This window comes from Poecile atricapillus, chromosome 1 (genome assembly GCF_030490865.1).
Source record: "Poecile atricapillus isolate bPoeAtr1 chromosome 1, bPoeAtr1.hap1, whole genome shotgun sequence".
Lineage (NCBI taxonomy): Eukaryota > Metazoa > Chordata > Aves > Passeriformes > Paridae > Poecile > Poecile atricapillus.
Genome location: NC_081249.1, coordinates 141,629,079 through 141,649,423, shown reverse-complemented (window position 1 = coordinate 141,649,423; position 20,345 = coordinate 141,629,079). Strand labels below are relative to the sequence as shown.

Below are 20,345 nucleotides of genomic sequence, written 5' to 3'. Positions count from 1 at the left end.
AATTACAGTTAACAAAGTAGAGGTAGATAAAAATGGGAAATTAGATGAATGCAATATAAGTTTGTTATCAAAGATTTTTTATCTGTTTTTTCTGGGTTCACTTGCTAACTGTTTCAATGTGGTCAATTTCCCAGTGAAACACAGTTGGGCAGATAATATCTATGTATCCCTTTCAGCATTTCTTGGCACATAGAAAGTTCTGTATTGACTGAGGGAGGTTGTGGGTGAAAAATAGAATCATTTGTTGGGAAAGGAAGTAGCTGAAGGGATGAAGTGACAGAAACTTGTGCTGCTAGGAAGAGTATCAGTTTGGAGGAGAGATTCTATTACTGCAGTGGATTGCATGTGTTACTCATCTTGGATGTTTGTAGTAGTGACAATGCCACAAAAATATAATAGCTCATAATGAAATATAGGTCACAAAATAGAGGAGGGTTCTGAACAATGTATAAGGATTTTTTACTTGGGATACTGGAGTGGTAAAATGGGATAAAGTGTAATAATGTACAGTTAAAAGGATGAAAAAATACAAATTTCTGTATATAAGACAAGCTTATAAATTTGAAGAGAGATAGATGCAAAAAGGTTTGAATGTATTATGTCCTTGTAAAATGGTTGCTGACTGCCAGAGCGATGCAGCCATGAAAAGACAAATCCTGTTTTGGGATACATCACAGTAGGCAGGTCCAAGAGAGAAAAACAAGTATTTAGTTCATGAGAGACACCAGCACTGCCTTGTGTTACATGCAGAATTCTGATTGAATTACTGTGTAAGTCTTCATAAAGAATGCATTGCATACACCGTGAATAATATTTGTAAGGTTTGCTTATTTTTATCAAACACTACAGAAGGATTTACTTGTTACTTTTGTCCTTTGATCCTTAGTTTTATTTTAATATCCTAAAAGGATTATTTCCGTAGGCTCCAATCCTTTGTCAGAGGCTGTGCAATCACATTATTCTTAAATAGGAACTGAAATCAGAAAGTTGGTTTTAATTTTCATTTTTATGAGAGCACAACAGGCTAACATTACTTAGAGTAGAATGCTTTCCTAAGAAGGTAATTTTTGTTAGTGTAATCTTAAAAATACTAATTTAAGCTTACTTTTAAGGGAAACTGAGAATGTTGTGAGAGTTCAATCTAAGTTGTATGTTGGGTATAACATGCTTTTTGAGTGTTTCACATTTAGTGGTAAGTCATTGTGATAACTCTTAGAGTGGAATGAATTTCATGTTTTGTACATAGTACAATTTTAGGTGATGTACATGGCTTAAATACAGTGCTTTGTATGTTAGCTATAGTGATGTGTGTGCTTTACTTCATGAGTTGTTTTCTGCTTTTCAGCTTACATAAGGTATACTTTTTTTTGAGTGAATCTAGGCCAGTAGGTGGTTCAGCCAAAAGTAGACTTGCTTAGTTTGCTTTGAATTTAATCTAAAATAACTTTAAACTGTACATTGCCAAGAAAAATCATAATGCTATTCTAGGTCTGTAATTCTGTAGGAAGCAAAAATACACAAGGAGAAAATACACACTGTGTCACTGAATTTACTATTGAAAGCATGTTTGAAATAGTACATTAAAAAGAACCTTATTTAAGTCATAAAAAACCTTCCATTTGAAATTATATAGTATTGGGCTACTCAATTTTCTAATTCTTAAGTACCTTTTAAAGCTTTAAAATAACTTGAAGGCTTTATGGGAGCAAGATGAAGAAAGGCACTATGGTGTGGAGTTTTTTTTTGTTGTTGTTTCTTTTTTGTTTGTTTGTTTTTTTATTAATAATTTTTGCTGTAGCAAAATAACTTTGACATGGATGCACATTATTTCTCATTAAGATATTGGTGCTATGCTTCAGTCTCTTTTTCTAGTTATCAATTTAATAATGTTTCTTTAGTGTTTCATTTAGTCATTTTCACTTAGTCATTCAGTGCATTCCATTGCATTGAAGCAATGTTGTTTTCTAACCAAATTTTTCCTGTTAATTTAGCAGCAAAAGATTTTCACATTCTTACAATTGACTGTGGCTTACATGTGTAGTATGCACAATTTGATTTCCCAATTAAGGCTTGAAGCAGACACTTATTTTTAGGTAAATGTTCTGTCTCCTCTACATGGAGTCTTAATAAGTTTGTGACACTAACCACATTTTCTGTGCTATGGACTTACAATAAATAAATTTTAACTTGAGTTCCTTTCTCACCGTGTTATTTTTCATTCAACTGATGCATTGAACATTATGTATTCCCAATGATTTATGGTAGCCACTACTTACCAGACCTATTTTGTTTCATTAGATAATGCTGCACATTTTGTAGTGACTTTTTATAATAGACCTAGAAGATTAAGTTAAACCTGAAGAATAGCTTACTGTATGTGATACTTTCAACTTAGCATTTGCTTTTAATGTTCTTATTCTACAAAACTTTTTCCTGATATTAGTTTGATGTCTTTAGTAGCTGAAGTAACAAATCAATTTGTAAGGAATGATAGAGGCCTCCTACATTTAAAAACAAAAAACATTCTTTTTAATCAACATCAATGTGCTGTTTATTTCTCATTATATTGAGAAAATTTTATAGATGCCTGTAGCCTCTTCATCTTCTCTCTCAGAGAACCAGGAGACCTTTTAAATTTGTATATTGAAGATTTTGCACTGTTAATGTCATACCAAATTGCTTTATTTCATGGCAGCTAAAAATTGTGTCTTTACAAGCATACATTCAGGAATGACTGAAGGTTACCAATTTCTCTGTGGCATCTGCAGTCCCACCACACTGATGCTGGCATTAAAGCTGGCTTTGATTTACTGTACTGATGTCAGCTGCTTCTTGGACTGAGCTTTGCCTTTCCATCCATGCCTAGCACCTGTGACTGGGATTTCTGTGGCTGGTAGCTGGGCTCTTACATGTGGAAGATGATTTACCTGAGGGATCAGGTTGAAAAACTGTCTTAACTGTGTGTAGTGATGAAATTTGTAAAGAAAATTAGTTTGAAAGATTGCTTTAGAGCTGCTGGGGAGAATAGAGGAATAAATACATTCTTTTTCACTCCATATATCCAGAGTTAGCCTTTTGAAAGAGATGAGAGCTATTTCTTTACATTATTTTAGAGAGTAACATTGCAAGAAAGTAGTCAACCATTCTCAGGATCCCCTAGAAAGGAAACAAGAACTAATCTAAAGTTGAAGGGAAAAAAATTAGCTAATTGCCATTATACTATGTTTTGATGTGCTTATGCCCTGGAAAATGCAAGGGTACGGGTAAATCTAAGCAAATGTAAGACAAGAAATCATGGTAAATCTCAGGAGATAACTAACTACTAAATTAAAATTCATGGCTTTCTCTGGTAAAATAAAAGTAATGTAATATTCTTAGATAAAGAACCTTCACTATATAATTATAACAAATTTATAATAGCACTAGCGACTGCTATTAAGATATTTTTCTCTTTCCTGCTTAATAAAATGTATTCATTGGTACTGCTCTGCCCCACCTTTTAGGTTAGGTGGACTTGTATTTAGGTACTCAGTGTCAGATGGTGTTAATAACCATGTCATGATCCATGACAGGTTTGAATTGCTGCATTTGTGGGCTGCTGCTGTGGTTTTTTTTCTAACTCAAGGCTCATACTTTCAGTTTTGGTAGTCTTGAACTTAGTTTACAGTATGAAATCTCATAGACAGCTGTAGAAAGTTAAACAAGTATAAATATTGACATTACATCTTGACTTTCTTTCAGGCAGATAGCTGTGGCCTATGTCTGCATGTGGAGATCTTTCAGAAACCTGAGACAAGCCATAAAAATTGAACAATTTTAAAAGTGTGATAATTTTTCCTTTAATTTGATTTATCTAAAGATCTTGTGTGAACTTTGAAATAATGAATCACAGAATGATAGAATGGTTTGGTTGGAAAGAACCTTAAAGATCATCTAGTTCCAAATTCTGTGCCATGAGCAGGGATGCCACTCACTCGATCAGGTGGCTCAAAGTCCCACCCGGCCTGGCTTCAAACTCTTCCAGGGATGGAACAGCCAGGGATGCTGGATGTCTCATCCCTGGAATGTCAAATACCTTGACAAAATGTCAAATGCATTGGCATTTTGCATTCCAAGAACAGTGTGAAATAAAACAATTAATGTGAAAGCCACATTACAGTACAAAGTTGATAGTTAAGTGTTGTTGGAACTCATGTATAATTAGACACACCACATTTGAGATACAGGCTTTTAAATGTTTTTTTCAGAATGTTCTTCCTATTTGTTCAGCTAGTTTGGCATCTGTATTTTATATTTAACTCTACTGTGACCTAACTTATGAAAAGAATAATGACATCTTCAGAGATTGATAGAAATTGATAGAAACCTGAAAGTTTAGAATTAAAAGTTGATAGAATTTAGAAATCTAAAACCTGTGAGAACTTTGTTGGGTTTAGCCCAATGTTGAACGGACATTTTATAGAATTACCAATACCAACTAAAGCCCATTCCTAATGGGCCTCAAACATCATCTCTACACACTGCAGAACTGATTTTTTCCCTCATTAAACATCTTGATAACCTCCAGTTCATTGCTATCAGATTTTTCACCTTCTGTTTCATCTTGTTTTCCAAACACTTATGAATATGTCAAGCTGTATGAAGGCTGCCATGGGTACAGAGAGGTTCTTGCTCACTCTTTCCACTTAAAGTGATTCTCTGGTCTTACTGTACATTTTTTCTCTTCTAATGGGGTGGGGACTCACGTGACGATCTTTCTTCTTCCATCCAGCTTAGGTCTTTTGGAACATTTTGGGGACCTTGTTGAATGGCATTTGAAAATCCACATTGACTTAATCAATTATGCAACAATTAGGACTGGTTCTGTCCTACCTCTGTGTTTGTTTACATCTTCAAAAGAACTTTTATAAATTTATGGGGCACAATTTGTCTTTCTGAAAGTAATGTTAGTACTTTTTTACTTTGATTACTTTCGTCCTTATATCTGAAGATTTATTTAATCTTACTATTTCTGCCAGTTTGGCTGACACGAATATATTTTTTTCTGGCCTGTAATTGCAGGGTTCCCTGCTGTCACCCTTAGAAATAATTCAGTTTACTTTTTAAATTTTCCATTCCTTTGCTACAAAGTTGTTATAACTAAGAGGTTGCATAATTAAATTAATAATTAATTATCTGTTGATAATTGAACTATTGCATTCCTTAACTTCTTTAGAACTGTTGGAAGAATACCATCTGTTCCTGATGACTTGTTATATCAATTTTGTGGATTATTGATTGTCTAATCTACTAACACTGGTGTTTGAGACGGACCAACGTCGCCTCTGATAAAGAAGATACGTGATTTGTGAGTCTGCTTAAGCTCATGTTTTATGAAGAACAGACTGGAAAATGAAGTTAATATTTTGCTTGCGAAGTACTCTATAAACAAACGTGTCCCGTCTTACTAGTCACAAGTGAATTTTTTTTTTTTGCCTCTTTTAAACATATGCAAACTACCCCTCTTCTCAAGATAACTAGAGAAATTTTTCAGCATTTTGAGTGCTGTTGAAAACACTAAGCATTTTTTCAAGGTTAGAGTTATTGTATCTGGAAGTGTGTGCTCCAGGCATATTTCCATAACTGGGTGAGTTTGGAAGTTACTGCAATTTGGGAAGATTTTGCTCTAGACTTTAAATTAGCTGGAAAAGAATAAATTAACTAAATGAAATTAAAAAGAAGTTAGGGTGAAAGAAGGATCAAACAGAAAAGAATAATTTGAGGGAAGGTAGATATGGATGGTATCTCAGAGGAAATACAGTGGATTTAGAGATTTGAGAATTCAGAAAATGGGTTACATTGAAAATTGAGTCAGAATGGCATATATGTGCCCTTTAAAAAAGGTAGAAATGTTACATTGCTGAGAAAGAGGAAGAGAGGGGAGAAGCACTTAAAGAAGACTGGACATGCTGTCAGTTAAAATTTGATCTAGACAGATGAGGAAATTTTTCCCTAATCAAATGATATTTTGCCAAGTAGAATATGAGCTGAGGTGACTTTGTGTTTTTTAAAATGGCACGGTGGTTTTATTTGTGAGAGAAGGTATTATTACCCTTGGAGCATTTTCTGCTTTTTTTTTTTTAATAGTTTTAATAATAACCTGTCAAAATAGGTTTGATAGTTTGAAACAGCAGAAGATTTTTAAATACTTGCCTGATTTTTAAATACTTGCAAATAGGAGAATGGACTAAATCTTAAAATGGCTATAATTCATTTATTAGAGTCACAGTCATGATAAAAATGGAGAAGAAATTTAATAAAAGATTTATAATTAAATAAAAGCTATTTGTTGATAGTAAGGAAAAATGTCAAGTTTATCACAGAGTGACTTTTAAACTATTTTAAACTATTTTAATGTCTGAAGTGACACATGAAATGGTAAATATTTCTCTTACAAATGCAGCATTTCTTCTGGCCATTTCAAAGCCAAGATTGATTGCATATTCTTTGTAATTCATTTGTGAATTCAGCATAATGTTCTGTGGAAAGTTAAAAGCTTTTTTTCTTTGTCTTTGTGACAGAAAGTGGTAACATTGACTATTGTCATTCTTGAATGTTAATGACAATACATTTAGCTCAATTGCAGTCCACTATATTTTTACATATCAGAGTTATAATTTCAGATTTATTTTTATTTTTCCCACAGAATATAAATGAAGAATGATGCAATATTCTTTGTATAGCCTTATAAGAATCTTATTTAAGGAGTTGCAGTAAGACAAACACTGAAAAGAACTTTTCCCTGGTACGATGTGTTGAAGCAGAGGAACTGGAATTGCCCACCTTTGTACAAGCTAAGAAAATGTTTGCTGTTTTGTGAGTGGAAGCAGCTCTGGAGTGAATTGAACTTCTGAAAATGCGGCCATGGACTGGTTCCTGGCGTTGGATTATGCTCATCCTCTTTGCTTGGGGAACTTTACTGTTTTATATTGGTGGGCACCTGGTACGAGACAGCGAGCACCCAGATCACTCCAGTCGGGAATTATCCAAGATCCTTGCTAAACTTGAACGGTTAAAGCAGCAAAATGAGGACTTAAGGCGCATGGCAGAATCTCTCAGGTAGGATCTCAAAATAATTACAACTGTTCAGAAAATGTTTGAAATATGAAATACCAGAATTTAAATTGTAAGGGCTCTTTGTGGGAGTTTTTGCAAAATTATATTTCTCATTTAAAAGTGTATATAAGTGTTTCAGTCTGTGCTGTAAGTAGCTGAAAATATATCGCAAAACTTTTAAATCAATAGTGTGCATTTAGCTCTGGTCTGATGTAATCATTACTTAGGAGTCATTTAATGATGTGGAAGTGTTACTGTCACAATAACAGAGTTCTATAGGTGGTTCACCTCTCAATGCCAGCTTCAAACAAGTGCAGTTATTATGACATTCATACAAATTAGAACATCTAGTTCTTTATACTTCTGCATGCAGTAATTGGAAGAGCTCGTTTTAAAATTGCTGTAAACATTTGTACAGCTTGTTGAAGATAAATGCTGACTTGAAGATGATCTGCAATAGATTGCTGCATTATACAAATTCTTTTATCTTAAGTTTTCTTCCTTGCCTTGCTGCTAAACTTGTAGAAATACTTGTAAAACAGTAGGATCATCTCTTTTTTCACAATTACACAGTCACTGAAATGTAACCCATTCAAATTACACAGTGACTAGAAGAGAGTAAATGATTTTACTGGTGGCAGGGTACTGTTTGCCTCTCAAGAAGGAGGTAGTAGAGACAGGAGATGCTAAGTGTAAGGAGAGGCTAAACTATGTTTTAGGCAGTGATAATTTTTCTAAATACCTTTCTATATTTCACTAACCTTATCTATATTCAGATAATATTACATTTTTAATGGGCAAGTTTTAAATAATAGCTTATACTGTTGATAATTTCCTATTATTAAAAAAAAGAAAAACTGTATTTCAACATTCCTTCTCTATGATTCCATTAATGGTGTCAGGATGCTGGAATTAGATGCAAAACTGTGTTGACTGGACTCTGTTCAGCTCTTTTGTAAATATGTTGTTAACAATACTTCTGAGACCTTTCCTCGGAGTGTTTGTGTATCATAACCACAGGAGAATCTGAAATTTTAGCATGAGAAAGCCCAAATGACTTTAAATACCAGTTGAACAGCCACACATATCCAGGTTCAGTAGTCAGTTCTTTCCAGGAGTGAGTCAGCTTGAGACTGGAAGATCATCAGGCATAGTTTTTTGTGGAAGTAATCTGAGATTGGTGAAATACTGGACTTCGAGGCAAATGGTGCATGAAATATAGGGCCTTTTCATTATTTTTACTATGCCAAATCCATGGTACTGTTTACATAGAAACATCGCAAATAGTATTTAGAAATATCCTGGTCAACCTGTGTTATTAAAGTATTAAATCATAGTGTGGTACAGGATTTCAGTATCTCATTTCTTTGTTTGCCAGATAAAATAAGGTGTGTTGAAAATAGCTGCTGGCTTTAAAACTGTCCCATTTATAGTTTTGTAGCAGTGTTGTTTAAAATGAGACATTAACCAGCAGCCCATGGATTGAGTATCTGTGTCCTGGAAGAGATCGCTGCTGCTGTGAGCATACATTATGGAAACAAAAGAACTCTTAACTTCAGAAATCCCATTAGAGGGAAAAGATTACTTTTGCTCCAGTTTATATCTTAAAGTAAAGATATAATTTATTTTAGGCTTTACTGATCAAAGACAGAAAGACTGGAACAATTATTTGAATATGATTTAATTTTTTAGAATTTTTTGTTTTGTACTGAAAACTCTGATAGTGGCAGTTAAATCTGACTGGGTAAGACAACACTCTACATCAGTACAGCTCATAAAGGGCATGAGGTAAAAACTTGGTTTTACTGCCCTTTTCCACTAAGAATTTATATCTAGAGAATGAAACAGTATGTGTTTTGTGGTTAAAACATAGAATATATTATGGTGTGCAACAGGGCTAAGATAATGCCTAAAAAAAATTAGGAATATTTCAAATACGACCTTAAAGTTACTTGTGGAGGAGTTTATACAAAATGAGAGTGCCTACCTGTAAAATTGGAGCAATAAACAAACATCTAGTAACTATACTAGTTAAGTATTTTGGCACTATTAGATAAAACTTCTGCATGGTAAAAAGCTACAAGTTAACATAATTTACTTTAGTGAGCAAAGAAGTTTTGTGAATGTTAGAAAATTCATAATGAATAGTTGTGATATTACTAATGGCTAGTTATGGCAGGCAGGAAGGGGCAAAAGGCAGGTATGGTTACAAGAACTAGTAGTTTAATAAAAGTGTAAGTTTTTTAATTTCCATTTTGAAGTTAGAGAAAATTGGTATTTTGTCTTTAATTGTTAGTTAAAATAGTAAAATGCATTTCAAGGCATTTCCATTGCCTGGGCTTTCCCATTATAATGGGTTCCTGTGACTCCTCTGACTCCCTTATCACCTGATAAAAGTGTCAGTCTTTGGGGATGGCTGAGAAGAGGAGCTGGACTGTGCTTGTTTCCATCCATCTCTCTATGAATGCCAACATACAATGAAAAGAAGTGATCTTTCCACCCTGAGATTTGAATCCTCCTTTGCTGCCAGTTCATGTAGCAGCTCCTCATCCCCAAAGACAACAACAAAAAAGAAAACCAAAAATGTGCCTTGTGAAACATACATTACGTGCATACAAAACCAACCATTCAAAACTTGACAAAGATCATATCTGTGAAAAGGCTTTATAAAATTTTGCTTAACCCTTTTTTGCTCTGTGATTATTAAATAACATCTGATTTTGTAATTTTCTCCTGGTTGCTTCATTTCACACAAGATGTACAAGGGGTAGAATTAGGGTTTTAAGGGCAAGGATAGGTACTTGTTTGGGTTATTCTGGTTTATTTCCCACCCACTGCAACCATTTGTATTTAAATGCTTGATTTTAAAAAGTATGTCCTTATAATTAAGAAAAAAAAATAATTCCTTAAGTATTTATGATTTTTAAAATTTAAATTTTTAATTTATTACCCATATTGGTCAAGAGTAGTTCATATTTTTGCAAGGATTTTTGGTGAGCATATTTTTTCTCTATTTTCTAAGATATACCTTTGCAAGAGTGCAAATTGGAACAGTCACATCTTTTTGAAAATGGCCTGAAATAAAAATATTCCTTTGGGAACTGAGTACACTTTTGTGGTGCAGTTCTGATTACTTGAAATTACATCAGGTACCACATACTACATAGTTTTTATGGTGTATTTAAAAGGCCTTTGGTAAGGAGTTACCATAGTTTTTCTTTTGCCAATATGAAGCTATGTAAAAACCTTCCTTGTGGGCTAGAAAGAGGCACAGATGTATGTTAATGATGCAGAAGATAAATGGAATTAAAGGTGTTTTGTATTTCCTGAGTTTTAGAAATTATGTGCATAAATATTGTAGTACAGTGAGTTTGGAGTGTTACCACAGTCTGTATGTGATTATAAACAATATTGTGTGAGCAGATCTGGGTTGATTTTAGAAGCAGTCTAGATTTCATTAGTGCAAAATAGAAATAAACCTGAGTTTTTTATAGGTTGTTGTTTTACTATTCTATATCCAGTAGATCTGGAAGAGCCCTTTCAAGGACATTTATTACAGATGTAGTAGGTGTGACAGCAAAACTAGAAGTCTTTACTATGATTTTTGTAGTTATTTAAAGGAAACTTGAGAGGAAGTAATAATCAAATCAAAGTATTGTATAGCATTGTTTCCTAAAACCAGTAGTTTTACCTAAAAGTTTAACTTACCACTAGGATTGTGATATGACTGCTAAACACTATCCCTGTTGCATTTAGATGATACAAAGCTTTTAGGAATAGGAGAGTTGAAAATTACAACTTTTGTAATGTCCCATTTTCTTGGATGGAAACTGTGAAGCTGTTCTTTCAGCTGTGCCTTCATCCTTGCCCTCAGCTTTCTTTATTTTTGCAATACATGAATGCTCCATAGTATTCATGTACTTCTTTGTGTATTACTGGGTGGTAGTCAATTCTTTATATTTTAGGGTATTTTGATGGAAGATAAACCTGGCAGTTTAGGAACCAGTAATTTCAGAGTTCTCCTCAGGGAAATAGAGAATCTTGTTAAATGAATTCACACTGTGTTCATGTTATGAATACATCACATTTGGACTATATTTGCTTCCTAGAGTCTTTTAAATATTGCATTTTGTGGAACCTGCAATTCTTTTAATAAGTATGATAACCTGTTTCTTACTCTGAATTAGGAGCGTGTGTTATAAAGCAGAACAGAGGTGGAAAAGGGCAAAATGTCATCAAGCACATAAAACCAAACACCATTATCTCTGCACATTATTCTTATAGTTCTGAGTGTAGCTTCAGAAAGAAGAGATCAGATTTTAATTTTGGAAAAGCACTAGAGTTGCTTTAATGTTGCTGGTGCTGAGGCTGGTGGAGAATCCAAACTCAAGATCAATTAATCATAAACAACTCTATTAAAGTACTTTTGTCAATTACTCTGGACAGCTTTTTTTGTCTGTTAAACCTGTAGAAAGCATTAAAGGGGCTTGGATTGAAGAATAGCTTTGGGTTGATAAAAATTTAAATACTAAAGTGCACTTTTCTACTACATTTATTTAAAATATCTCGAGTTTGAAGCTGAGGGTATTGCGCAGGCCAATGTAGGAAGAATGAAGATAATTGAACTAAATGGTGGGCACCTCTGCTCTTTTTACTGTTCTTTGTGCAATTCTGAGTTAAGGGAAGGAAGATGTACAGTGGATATAAATCAGTGCTGATCAGGGCCGTGCTGATCTAAATTGATATGGGATGCTTGCTCTATATTTGCAGATAACATTGACTCTTTTCTTTCATTTTTATTTACTGAGGAGGTTTTATCTAAGAAGGATGAAGTGACAGCCTGTGTTCTTTTTGTTTGTGTGTGCTAGAACTCATTAATAATTGAACATGATTTTCTTCTTGGGGAAGAGAAAAAAGTGAAAGAAGAAAAGGCAATTGTGATGTGGCTTTAGTTAGTTATAAACCTTCTAGCTCCATACAAAGAACCTGGATATAAATGAAAGAATGAGAAAGTACTTGAGTGTGAACTTGTGAAATCTTACATTTTTCCTTTTGCTGATAAATTAGTGTAACCTTTTAGATATCTTGGAAATAGGAAAAGGTTAGAATAGTTTTTATAATTTATGGGGTTTTAAAAACTATTTTTACAATTATTTTACACAGTATGGCAGTTCTGCTAGCTAAATTGAATGTCACTATGATTAATTTTAAGGGGTTCTTTTTGCCTTCAGAGTTCCAGACTAGAGATCACTGCTTTGTCATTGCCCCTCTGTCACCTGAAGGTGATGAGAAAGTGGCCTCAGTCATATGGATTATGTACACAGAATTATTTTTTTAAATCTAGATTACTAACAAGGGACAAAGAAGAAACAGATTATCCCTACAACATAATCTTTTTGATGCTTAAAATTATACAGTAGTATCTTTATTTGATGAGTTGATTATGGAAAAGATAATTTATATTTGCTGTCAGATGGTAGGAAGCAGCATGCAAACATCACACCTTGTAACTATTAAGAATTGAAATAAACCCACTACTTGGTTTATTAGCTTGACTGACCATTTAAGTGGATTATAATGGTGTTTATTTTGTGTTCATAACTTAATTTACAATTTTACCATAGTAATAAGTGAAAGATACTCTGTACTAGATGCTTACTGTTTTTTCTACTGCTTAGAATCATCTTAGTTTAGATGAACTTACTTTAAACTCACTTCTCATATTTTAAGGATTAAAATAGGTGTCAAGACTTTGGTAAAAATTTTTTTGGTAAGAATTCCTGTTTTTCAATAGAGATTTTTATTCGTAAATATGCATAATTACTAGGATATCCTGCACTAGAAGTTACCTGCATACAGGATGCCATGAGACTAGACAAGGATTTTAATTCAAACACTTTTCCCTCAGATGTTGTCATATCTCCAGCTCAGTTGAAGTACTAGTAGAAGGTAATAACAGCCAAGATGTGCTGGTTGCAGAGAAAAATATTTTCCTTAATTTTGAGGTGGGATGAAAGTGAGGAAGACAGCAATTCCAATTCTGATGAGGGAACAGGTGTAGAGACACAACTGAAAAAAGAATAAGCTATCTTAGTTTCATCCTAAAAAGATGTGATTTTTGGAAGGCCAAGAAACTAGCTTAGGGAATATCCCCCCATCCCAGCTCTTTTATCTAACAGTCTAAGTATAATTAATTTTTTATTGCAATGTGCCAAAGGAAGATGAATGTTAAATGGCAAAATGGTACTTTTCTTTTTAAGATCTAATTGTATCAAATGATCAACATTACTGTGCTTCTTTCATATCATCCACAACCATCCTTCTGTAGGAGTCTCTAATTGCTACTTTACAGACTTGCCTTATGCTAAGAGAATGTGTGCACTGTCTCAAGACTTCTTATGGTAATGATTTTCTACCCTTTCACCCTATTGTTCTTCACAGATTCTGCCTTTTGGGTACGTAACTTGTACAAGATAAACAGTTTCATTTTCTTCTGGTAATTTTGTGGTTAGTTGTTCCTTCACAACTCAAATTGTGGTACCAAGTTGGCAGATCACAAACACATTTCCATCTGGTGGTTTTAAATTACTGTAAGAACGTAATTGTCTTTCAATATACTTTTTAAAGGACTGTTTGTATTGTCCTGGACATGGCAATACAATACTTTATCTCAGTAGGATATAATGCAGTACATTTGTTGTAGATACAAATTTACAAATGGATTGTTGAAACAGAGCATATTTAGGGAGTGCACATGTTTAAGATTAGGATATTTTACACAGTTCTGACATACTTGTTCCCTCAGTGCATGAAAAAACAGATGTACGAACAGTTAATGATAATTTCTTTTTGTTTACAATAGTAGTTTTAGAACACAAATATTTTTTTTCAGTAATTTGATTATCCCTAGTAGGATAGGGATAGGATAGCTTTCAATAGGAAGCTTTATGACTGCAGAATTTTTTACTAAATCTCTGTCAGGCTATGTAGCTGCTGCTTCTTCCAGCTCTCCTACCCCCTTTTGAAAAAAAGGTGCTTAAATACTATTCTTCATGTGATGCACCTTTCTGTTGCTTACATAAGGTATTTGTTCTCTTCAGCTGTTCCAGGAAAAATGAACTTTTTATCAGTTCCTGAAATTTTATTGGAATTTAGTTATCCAGACCTGAGAGACATTAAAGTTAATAACATCTCAGTAGGATATTTAGAATGCTGTAATTTCTTTTTTACAGGGAAGGTGCTCCCTCAAACCGCTGTTTTCTCTGTGCTGGAGGCATCTTTTGTCTGTCAAGGACACTTCCTGTGTACAGTGCTGTGAAGCTGTGTGTTTGTGTGGAGAGAATATCTGTTCTTTTTGTGCTCATATTCCTTTATGAAGGAAGAATCGTCTTCATGTTCTGCACAAATTCTGTATTCCTTGCAGTTCTAAAGGCTTCTCATTGCACCTCTGCTTGTTCTTTTTCTTTCTAGGGTCAGCTCTTACAAAAGCTTATAAAATGGGGAATGATTACAAAAAGGGTAATTTCTCTTGAAATGAAAATGGTTTTTATTTTCCCTGTATTAAATTTGTAAGGCAAAAAGAACTTAGCATCTAATTTTTAAACTATAATAATTTTGCTTCATTAATGCGTGGATTCAAGTTGAGATGATGAACAATCATCAACTATGAAACAGCTCACAGAGTTCAGATATGTATTTCCATACTTCTCCTGTGCTCACAGATCAGAAATTTAATAGATGGATGTTACAATTGCTGCTGTTTTTTTAGGTGATCTACACTTTAGAATACTAGAGTTTTCATAAAAAATCATGATAGTGGTACATTTAAGAAGGTTGGATCTTGTTCTCAGTCCAGACAGTACATTGAAATCATCCTGTGTGGATGTGTGGGAAGACTTAACTGGAGATGGAGTGCTGGAGCCCTGGTTCTCTAATACATGGCCAGGGTTCAAGAGCAGAATGGCTTTGTGTGCCAGCCAGGTTAACAGTTAAACTGCCACAGATGCTATTTTCATCAGCAGAGCCTTGGATTGTTCTTGTTGGTGAGTGGAATTCTTGTCAACAACACAGTTTAGGATCAGGCTGAATCGTACCTTGCAGTGGTGTTGTGCACTGTTTATCTTCTATGAAACTGTGTTTTTAAAATCTTATTCATGCAAATGTGTTTAATTTCTTCTGGTTTTAAGGAAATCTGATGAAGGTTTATCCATAAAACAGTATGAAATAAAAATGAGAGGAGAGCTGAATTGTTAAAGCAAATAATTTATCAAATAATTATATTTATAAATAATGCAATTTCTGTATTTTCTGTATCCTAGGATACCAGATGGTCCCATTGATCAGGGACCAGCTGCAGGAAAGGTACATGCTTTAGAGGAGCAACTTCTAAAGGCCAAAGAACAGATAGAAAACTATAAGAAGCGGACCGGAGATGGTTGGTAGATGAGTTTTATTTCACTTCTAAATCAAGTTTTGGTGTTTTGGTATTTCATGTATTAGCTTCTTAACAAGTAATTGAGCTACACATACTGATACTTTTATGCCTTTTTTTTTTTTTTAAGTAGAAGGCCTTGGAAAAGACCATGAAGTACTGAGAAGGAGGATTGAAAATGGGGCTAAGGAACTTTGGTTTTTCCTCCAGAGTGAACTGAAGAAGTTGAAAACTCTAGAAGGAAATGAACTGCAAACACGCATTGATGAATTTCTGTCTGATTTGGGTCATCAGGAAAGGTTGGTTCTCACCTTTAATTTAACTGTCATTTTGTTGTTCAAAGATGTGTGGCAATTATATTTTTCCTTGCTGTCAATCATCAGGCCTCCTTATTGTAGGGAGTACCTTTTGTATTATATTAAAATATTCTGTATGAGTTTTGTTCATGCTGAACAAAATTAATCCAGGAACTGTTAAAAAATCATTGACATCTGTCTTTAAACATAACTCTGTTCCCAACAGGATTGCAATGACAGTTTGTGACTCATCAGTAAACAGTTGTACAAAAATAGTTGAATTAACTAAATATACTACCTTAAATCAATGCCCTGAAAAAAGCTGTGATTTCCATGTGTGAACATCAGTAATAAGGCAAGAGCCTTTGAAAATAATAATATAGTAAAGGGAAAAAATCATAAGAATTTTAAATTCCTTAGAAATAATGCAAACACTATTTAAAACATAAAGACAATATGAACTTGATTATTAATATGGGAAAATAGTATAGTCCATTAAATTTTGTAATTTATTATTCCACAATTCCAAAATCCATTTTGTCACAGATTGATTGAGTTGAAAGTGAGAAGGGACTATTCAATTATTGAGGGTTATTATTTATCTAAAAGACATGATTAAATTTCATCCAATTAGTTCTCTGCCAAGTGCAGTTTTATACATTTGACTGAAATGAAAGTAGTGCTTGGCTGAAGCAGAATTTTCCAGAAGGCTTGAAATCTTCACTTGAACAGTGAACTGACAGAGAAGCTGCCTCTTCCCTGGACAGTTTGTTTCAATATTTATCTCCACTCAGAAATATTTCTTCTCCATAGAAGTTATTTCCGTGTGGGCTTCTTGAACTTTAGGTTATGGATTCTTTTATGCCTTTTAGACTATCTCTGCTAAAGACTGGAGCAAGTAGTCTAATAGCAGACTTTCTGACATCTGTCATGATAACAAGATCACTTTGTGTGCACATTATTGCTCTGTTTATAAAGCCAGGATGAGACACCATCCTCACCACAGTGAAACCTTGAATAATGTGTGTGTTTGATGACAGAAGGTTTTTATGTTGCTGCCTCCCAGGATGAGTCGTTTTCCTCAGTCTTTTCCATTCTACACCAATGATTATTAATTCACTAAATCTTAATTTGCAAGTTTTTGCATTTCTGATACCCTTATGTTCACATCTCTCTATACTTCAGGATGAGGTGAAACTGATTCAAAAGATACATAAACTCCTTTGCATTGCATTATAAAACTGCCCTGTAGACCTCTGGAAGTTGGGAGATAAATCTCAGTGTGGTACTGAAAGAAGTTGGTATATGGTGCAAGCAATCACAACTGCTCTTTTCTTTTCCTCTGAGGATTTTTGTTTTGAGTACAAGTATTCTTTCAGTTGTCACGGTGGTTATTAAATATAGAATAATCTGAAGTCTCATTAGTCTTAGTAATAAATCTGTGTAGACCTGAAAGAATATCTGTGTAGTCCTCAAAGAAGACCAAAGTCATTTAAGCTAAAATCAAACAGCCTTAAACTAGTTTTTATTAAACTGAATCTAGACAATCTGATTACAGTATAGAAATTCAAAGGAATTGCATTAGAAAAAAATGGATACAAAAATGTTTCTACAGTATTCAGCCTGTGTTCCTGGTGCATTTGCTATGTTGCCTTCAAGCAGTAGAATTATCTTGTGTTGCACTTGAATGCACTTCTTGTTTGCCTCTAGTCCTGAGGAAGTTTTTTCCTGCACCTTTGAGGTCAAGCTGTCTCCTCCTTTCCCTTTAATCTTTCAGTCTTGTTTTGTGAATTGCAGAAAAATTCCCAGTTCTTTGTGTGCACATCCTTTGGCAAGTGATGCACTGCTGTCTCTGGGGTGTTCTTTTCCCTTACAATGCACAGGAGCTCCCCAGGGAAGGAGCGGTCTCATCTTCCCTGCACACTGTCCATCTGGTCGCGTCTCTGAAAGGAACATGGCATAAGTTTGGAATGAGCAAATCAGATGTTCTCATTCACTCAGTAGAAGCACAGGGTTTTTTTGTTTGTTTGTTTGTTTTTGTTTTGTTTTGTTTCTTTTTTGTTTTGTTTGTGTGGGTTTTTGCTGTTTTGTTTTTTTACTTATTACTGTTTGTTTGTTGGTTTGGTTTAAGTACATGTATGCTTTTTGAATTTTTTTAAAGGGATTAAACCTGTTGCCAAATGCTCTCTTGTTTACAGAGCTGTCTTAAAAAGTTATATTTTAGATAAATGGAACACTGCAAGTGCAGCTGGTATTACTTTTATATATATACACACACACACACATAAATATACATAAAGATATCTCAGAAATTCCAATATGTATTATAATCTAATGCTTGGATTAGAAAGATTAGTGTTAATTATAAGTACTTAAAGGAGTTTTTCACGCTGTCCTTATGTGAGAAAACAAAGAGGTAGGTATGAAATGATGAGATAGCTATGTAAGGAAAGAGGCTATTACTTACTTTGTTTTGTTTGTGAGGAAAGCCTGCTGTGTCATGGATTAAGACTTTCTTTCTCAGAGATGATAAACTTCAATTTCTGTGGTTCTGGACAAGTAGTATTAGAGTTCTTTGTTAATCTTGGTGATGTTAAGCAAATTGTTCGCTACGTACATGATAGTCGCTCCTTGTTGGATGCCTTAATCACTGTTGGCTATGTCCTAGGAGCTGTGTGAATTTTTTCTAGGAGAGTGCTGGTCTTGCATATGGTTTTGTTAAATATTGCAGTACTGATTCTGTTTGAGAAACACGGTTGCCCACCGTAAGAGTTTCCTTGAGAATGACATAATTGTATTCTTTTAGTTGCTATAGGGAAGAGGGCTGTTGAGAGTAAATTCGTCTAAACATTGGAAAGACTATTTGATACTGAGTTATTAAAAAAGAGCAACTTAATCCTCTAGTTGTCATGGTTGTTTCCTGTGTTGACAAAAGTTGTTTGCAAGGTGGCTGTTACTGAGTTAGTTTCATTCCTTCTCCTGGGGAGTAGCTGTCATCAGGGATTTTGTAGTAACTGGCCAACATTTGATGCATAGCATTCAGACAAATTTTCACATTATTTCCTTTGAATTACATATTTTTGTTTGAGTTTTTATTTGTTAATATAAAATTTTTAGGAGGTTTAAAATATGTTTTCATACAGCTGGAATAAATGTCTAGCCCGATTGTTAAAAATGCTCACCCTTCCCTCTTTATTTTGGCAATCAAATACAGATGAAACACAGCCAGATTTTTTCCTCCATTCTGCTTTCCAGGAGCACAATGCTTTTATGTGCAGCTCCAAGATTTATTTTATGATCTGAAGCAACAGCAACAAGTTGATATTGTTGGGTAATAACCCAGTGAAAGACCAAGTTTGATGTAGTAAATATCTACAGTGCTGCTGTGTGAAGTTTCCTGCCATTTTACCACCTGCAGTAGCCTCTAACAACCCTGTTCAGGCTCATCCTTTGTCTGCACTGAACTATCTTGGGCTCGTGGGTCACCACTCCCTACACTTTTAACTCTCTGCTCATGGAGCATGACCCTGGTCTTTGGTATTTGTGTCTCTCCTAAATCTGTATTAATAAGTTATCACAGTGATCTGTCACACTCAAAAAACCCTGACAGATGTGGCTAGGAAATGCACGTTTCTGAGCGGTAACAATCAAAGAAAGAAGGTCTCTGTGATTGTGTCTTAAAATAGCGCTACCTTATAATCATTTCTGTGTGATAGCAGCAGTGAATTTTTCACTTCCTGGTTTACTTCAGGGTTTTATAATTTTTTTTAAAGAAGGTTATGGATACTCTTTGAAAACTCTTTCATGAATTCATAGCATTTCCTGCAAATCATTTGATACTTTTTATGGTTTGTACTGAACAAAGCTGCCTTTACCTAATGTGGTGAGTCACTGAGGCTGTGTAAGGACACTCTCACCATTTCTCTTAACTCAAAAATTATCAAAGTAATTATATTTCATCTATAAGGCTGATAATTAAAACTAAGCTGCTGCCTTTTCTTTGTCATGGTCACCATAGATAATAATCTAAAAACAAAATAAATTGGGCAACACTTTTTTCCCTAGAAATAGGAAAAATTAGTTTTGAACTGACAGAAATTTTTATTTTATTGTTGTTGCTTTTTAATTGGTAAGCTTTGTCTTTTCAGATATTTTTTCAATATTTAATGGAAATATATTTCTGTAAAGTATAGTGAGAGTACACTGATTACTTCCATCCCAGGTACATAAAAGACATTTTAAGGCTAATGAAAGAGCCTTTGAAAATGGTTTAAAATGTGTCTGTGTGGTTGCACAGCTGCTTGTAATGAGAGACTTTTTTTCATTTTTTTTAATGTTTAAACCTTAACTTTGTGATTTTTTTCTTTAAACACCCAACATGGGTTTTTCATGTAACCCAACATGGTTACATCCTGATTGGGAGGAAAAATATATTTAAACTCCCAAGAAAATGCACTGGTTTCCTTTTCTAGTATGCCTACTAGCCAATGTGTTTTCTATAAATAGGGAAACTGTCCTAAGAG

General features: G+C 34.2%; 1 protein-coding gene across 5 annotated transcripts in view; it reads left to right on the top strand.

The window, feature by feature from the left end:
• The window catches only part of FUT8 (fucosyltransferase 8), a 101,078-nt gene that overhangs the window by 46,425 nt on the left and 34,308 nt on the right, over positions 1-20,345 (top strand). For 3 of the 5 annotated variants that reach the window (XM_058859167.1, XM_058859178.1, XM_058859187.1), the window contains 4 exons: positions 5,216-5,347; positions 6,686-7,098; positions 15,414-15,529; positions 15,657-15,825. In XM_058859167.1, the coding sequence (XP_058715150.1) occupies positions 6,896-7,098; positions 15,414-15,529; positions 15,657-15,825 (488 nt within the window). In that variant the 5' untranslated portion in view covers positions 5,216-5,347; positions 6,686-6,895. The remainder of the gene's footprint in view (positions 1-5,215; positions 5,348-6,685; positions 7,099-15,413; positions 15,530-15,656; positions 15,826-20,345) is intronic. The other 2 variants (XM_058859206.1, XM_058859196.1) reach the window with 2 other exon arrangements.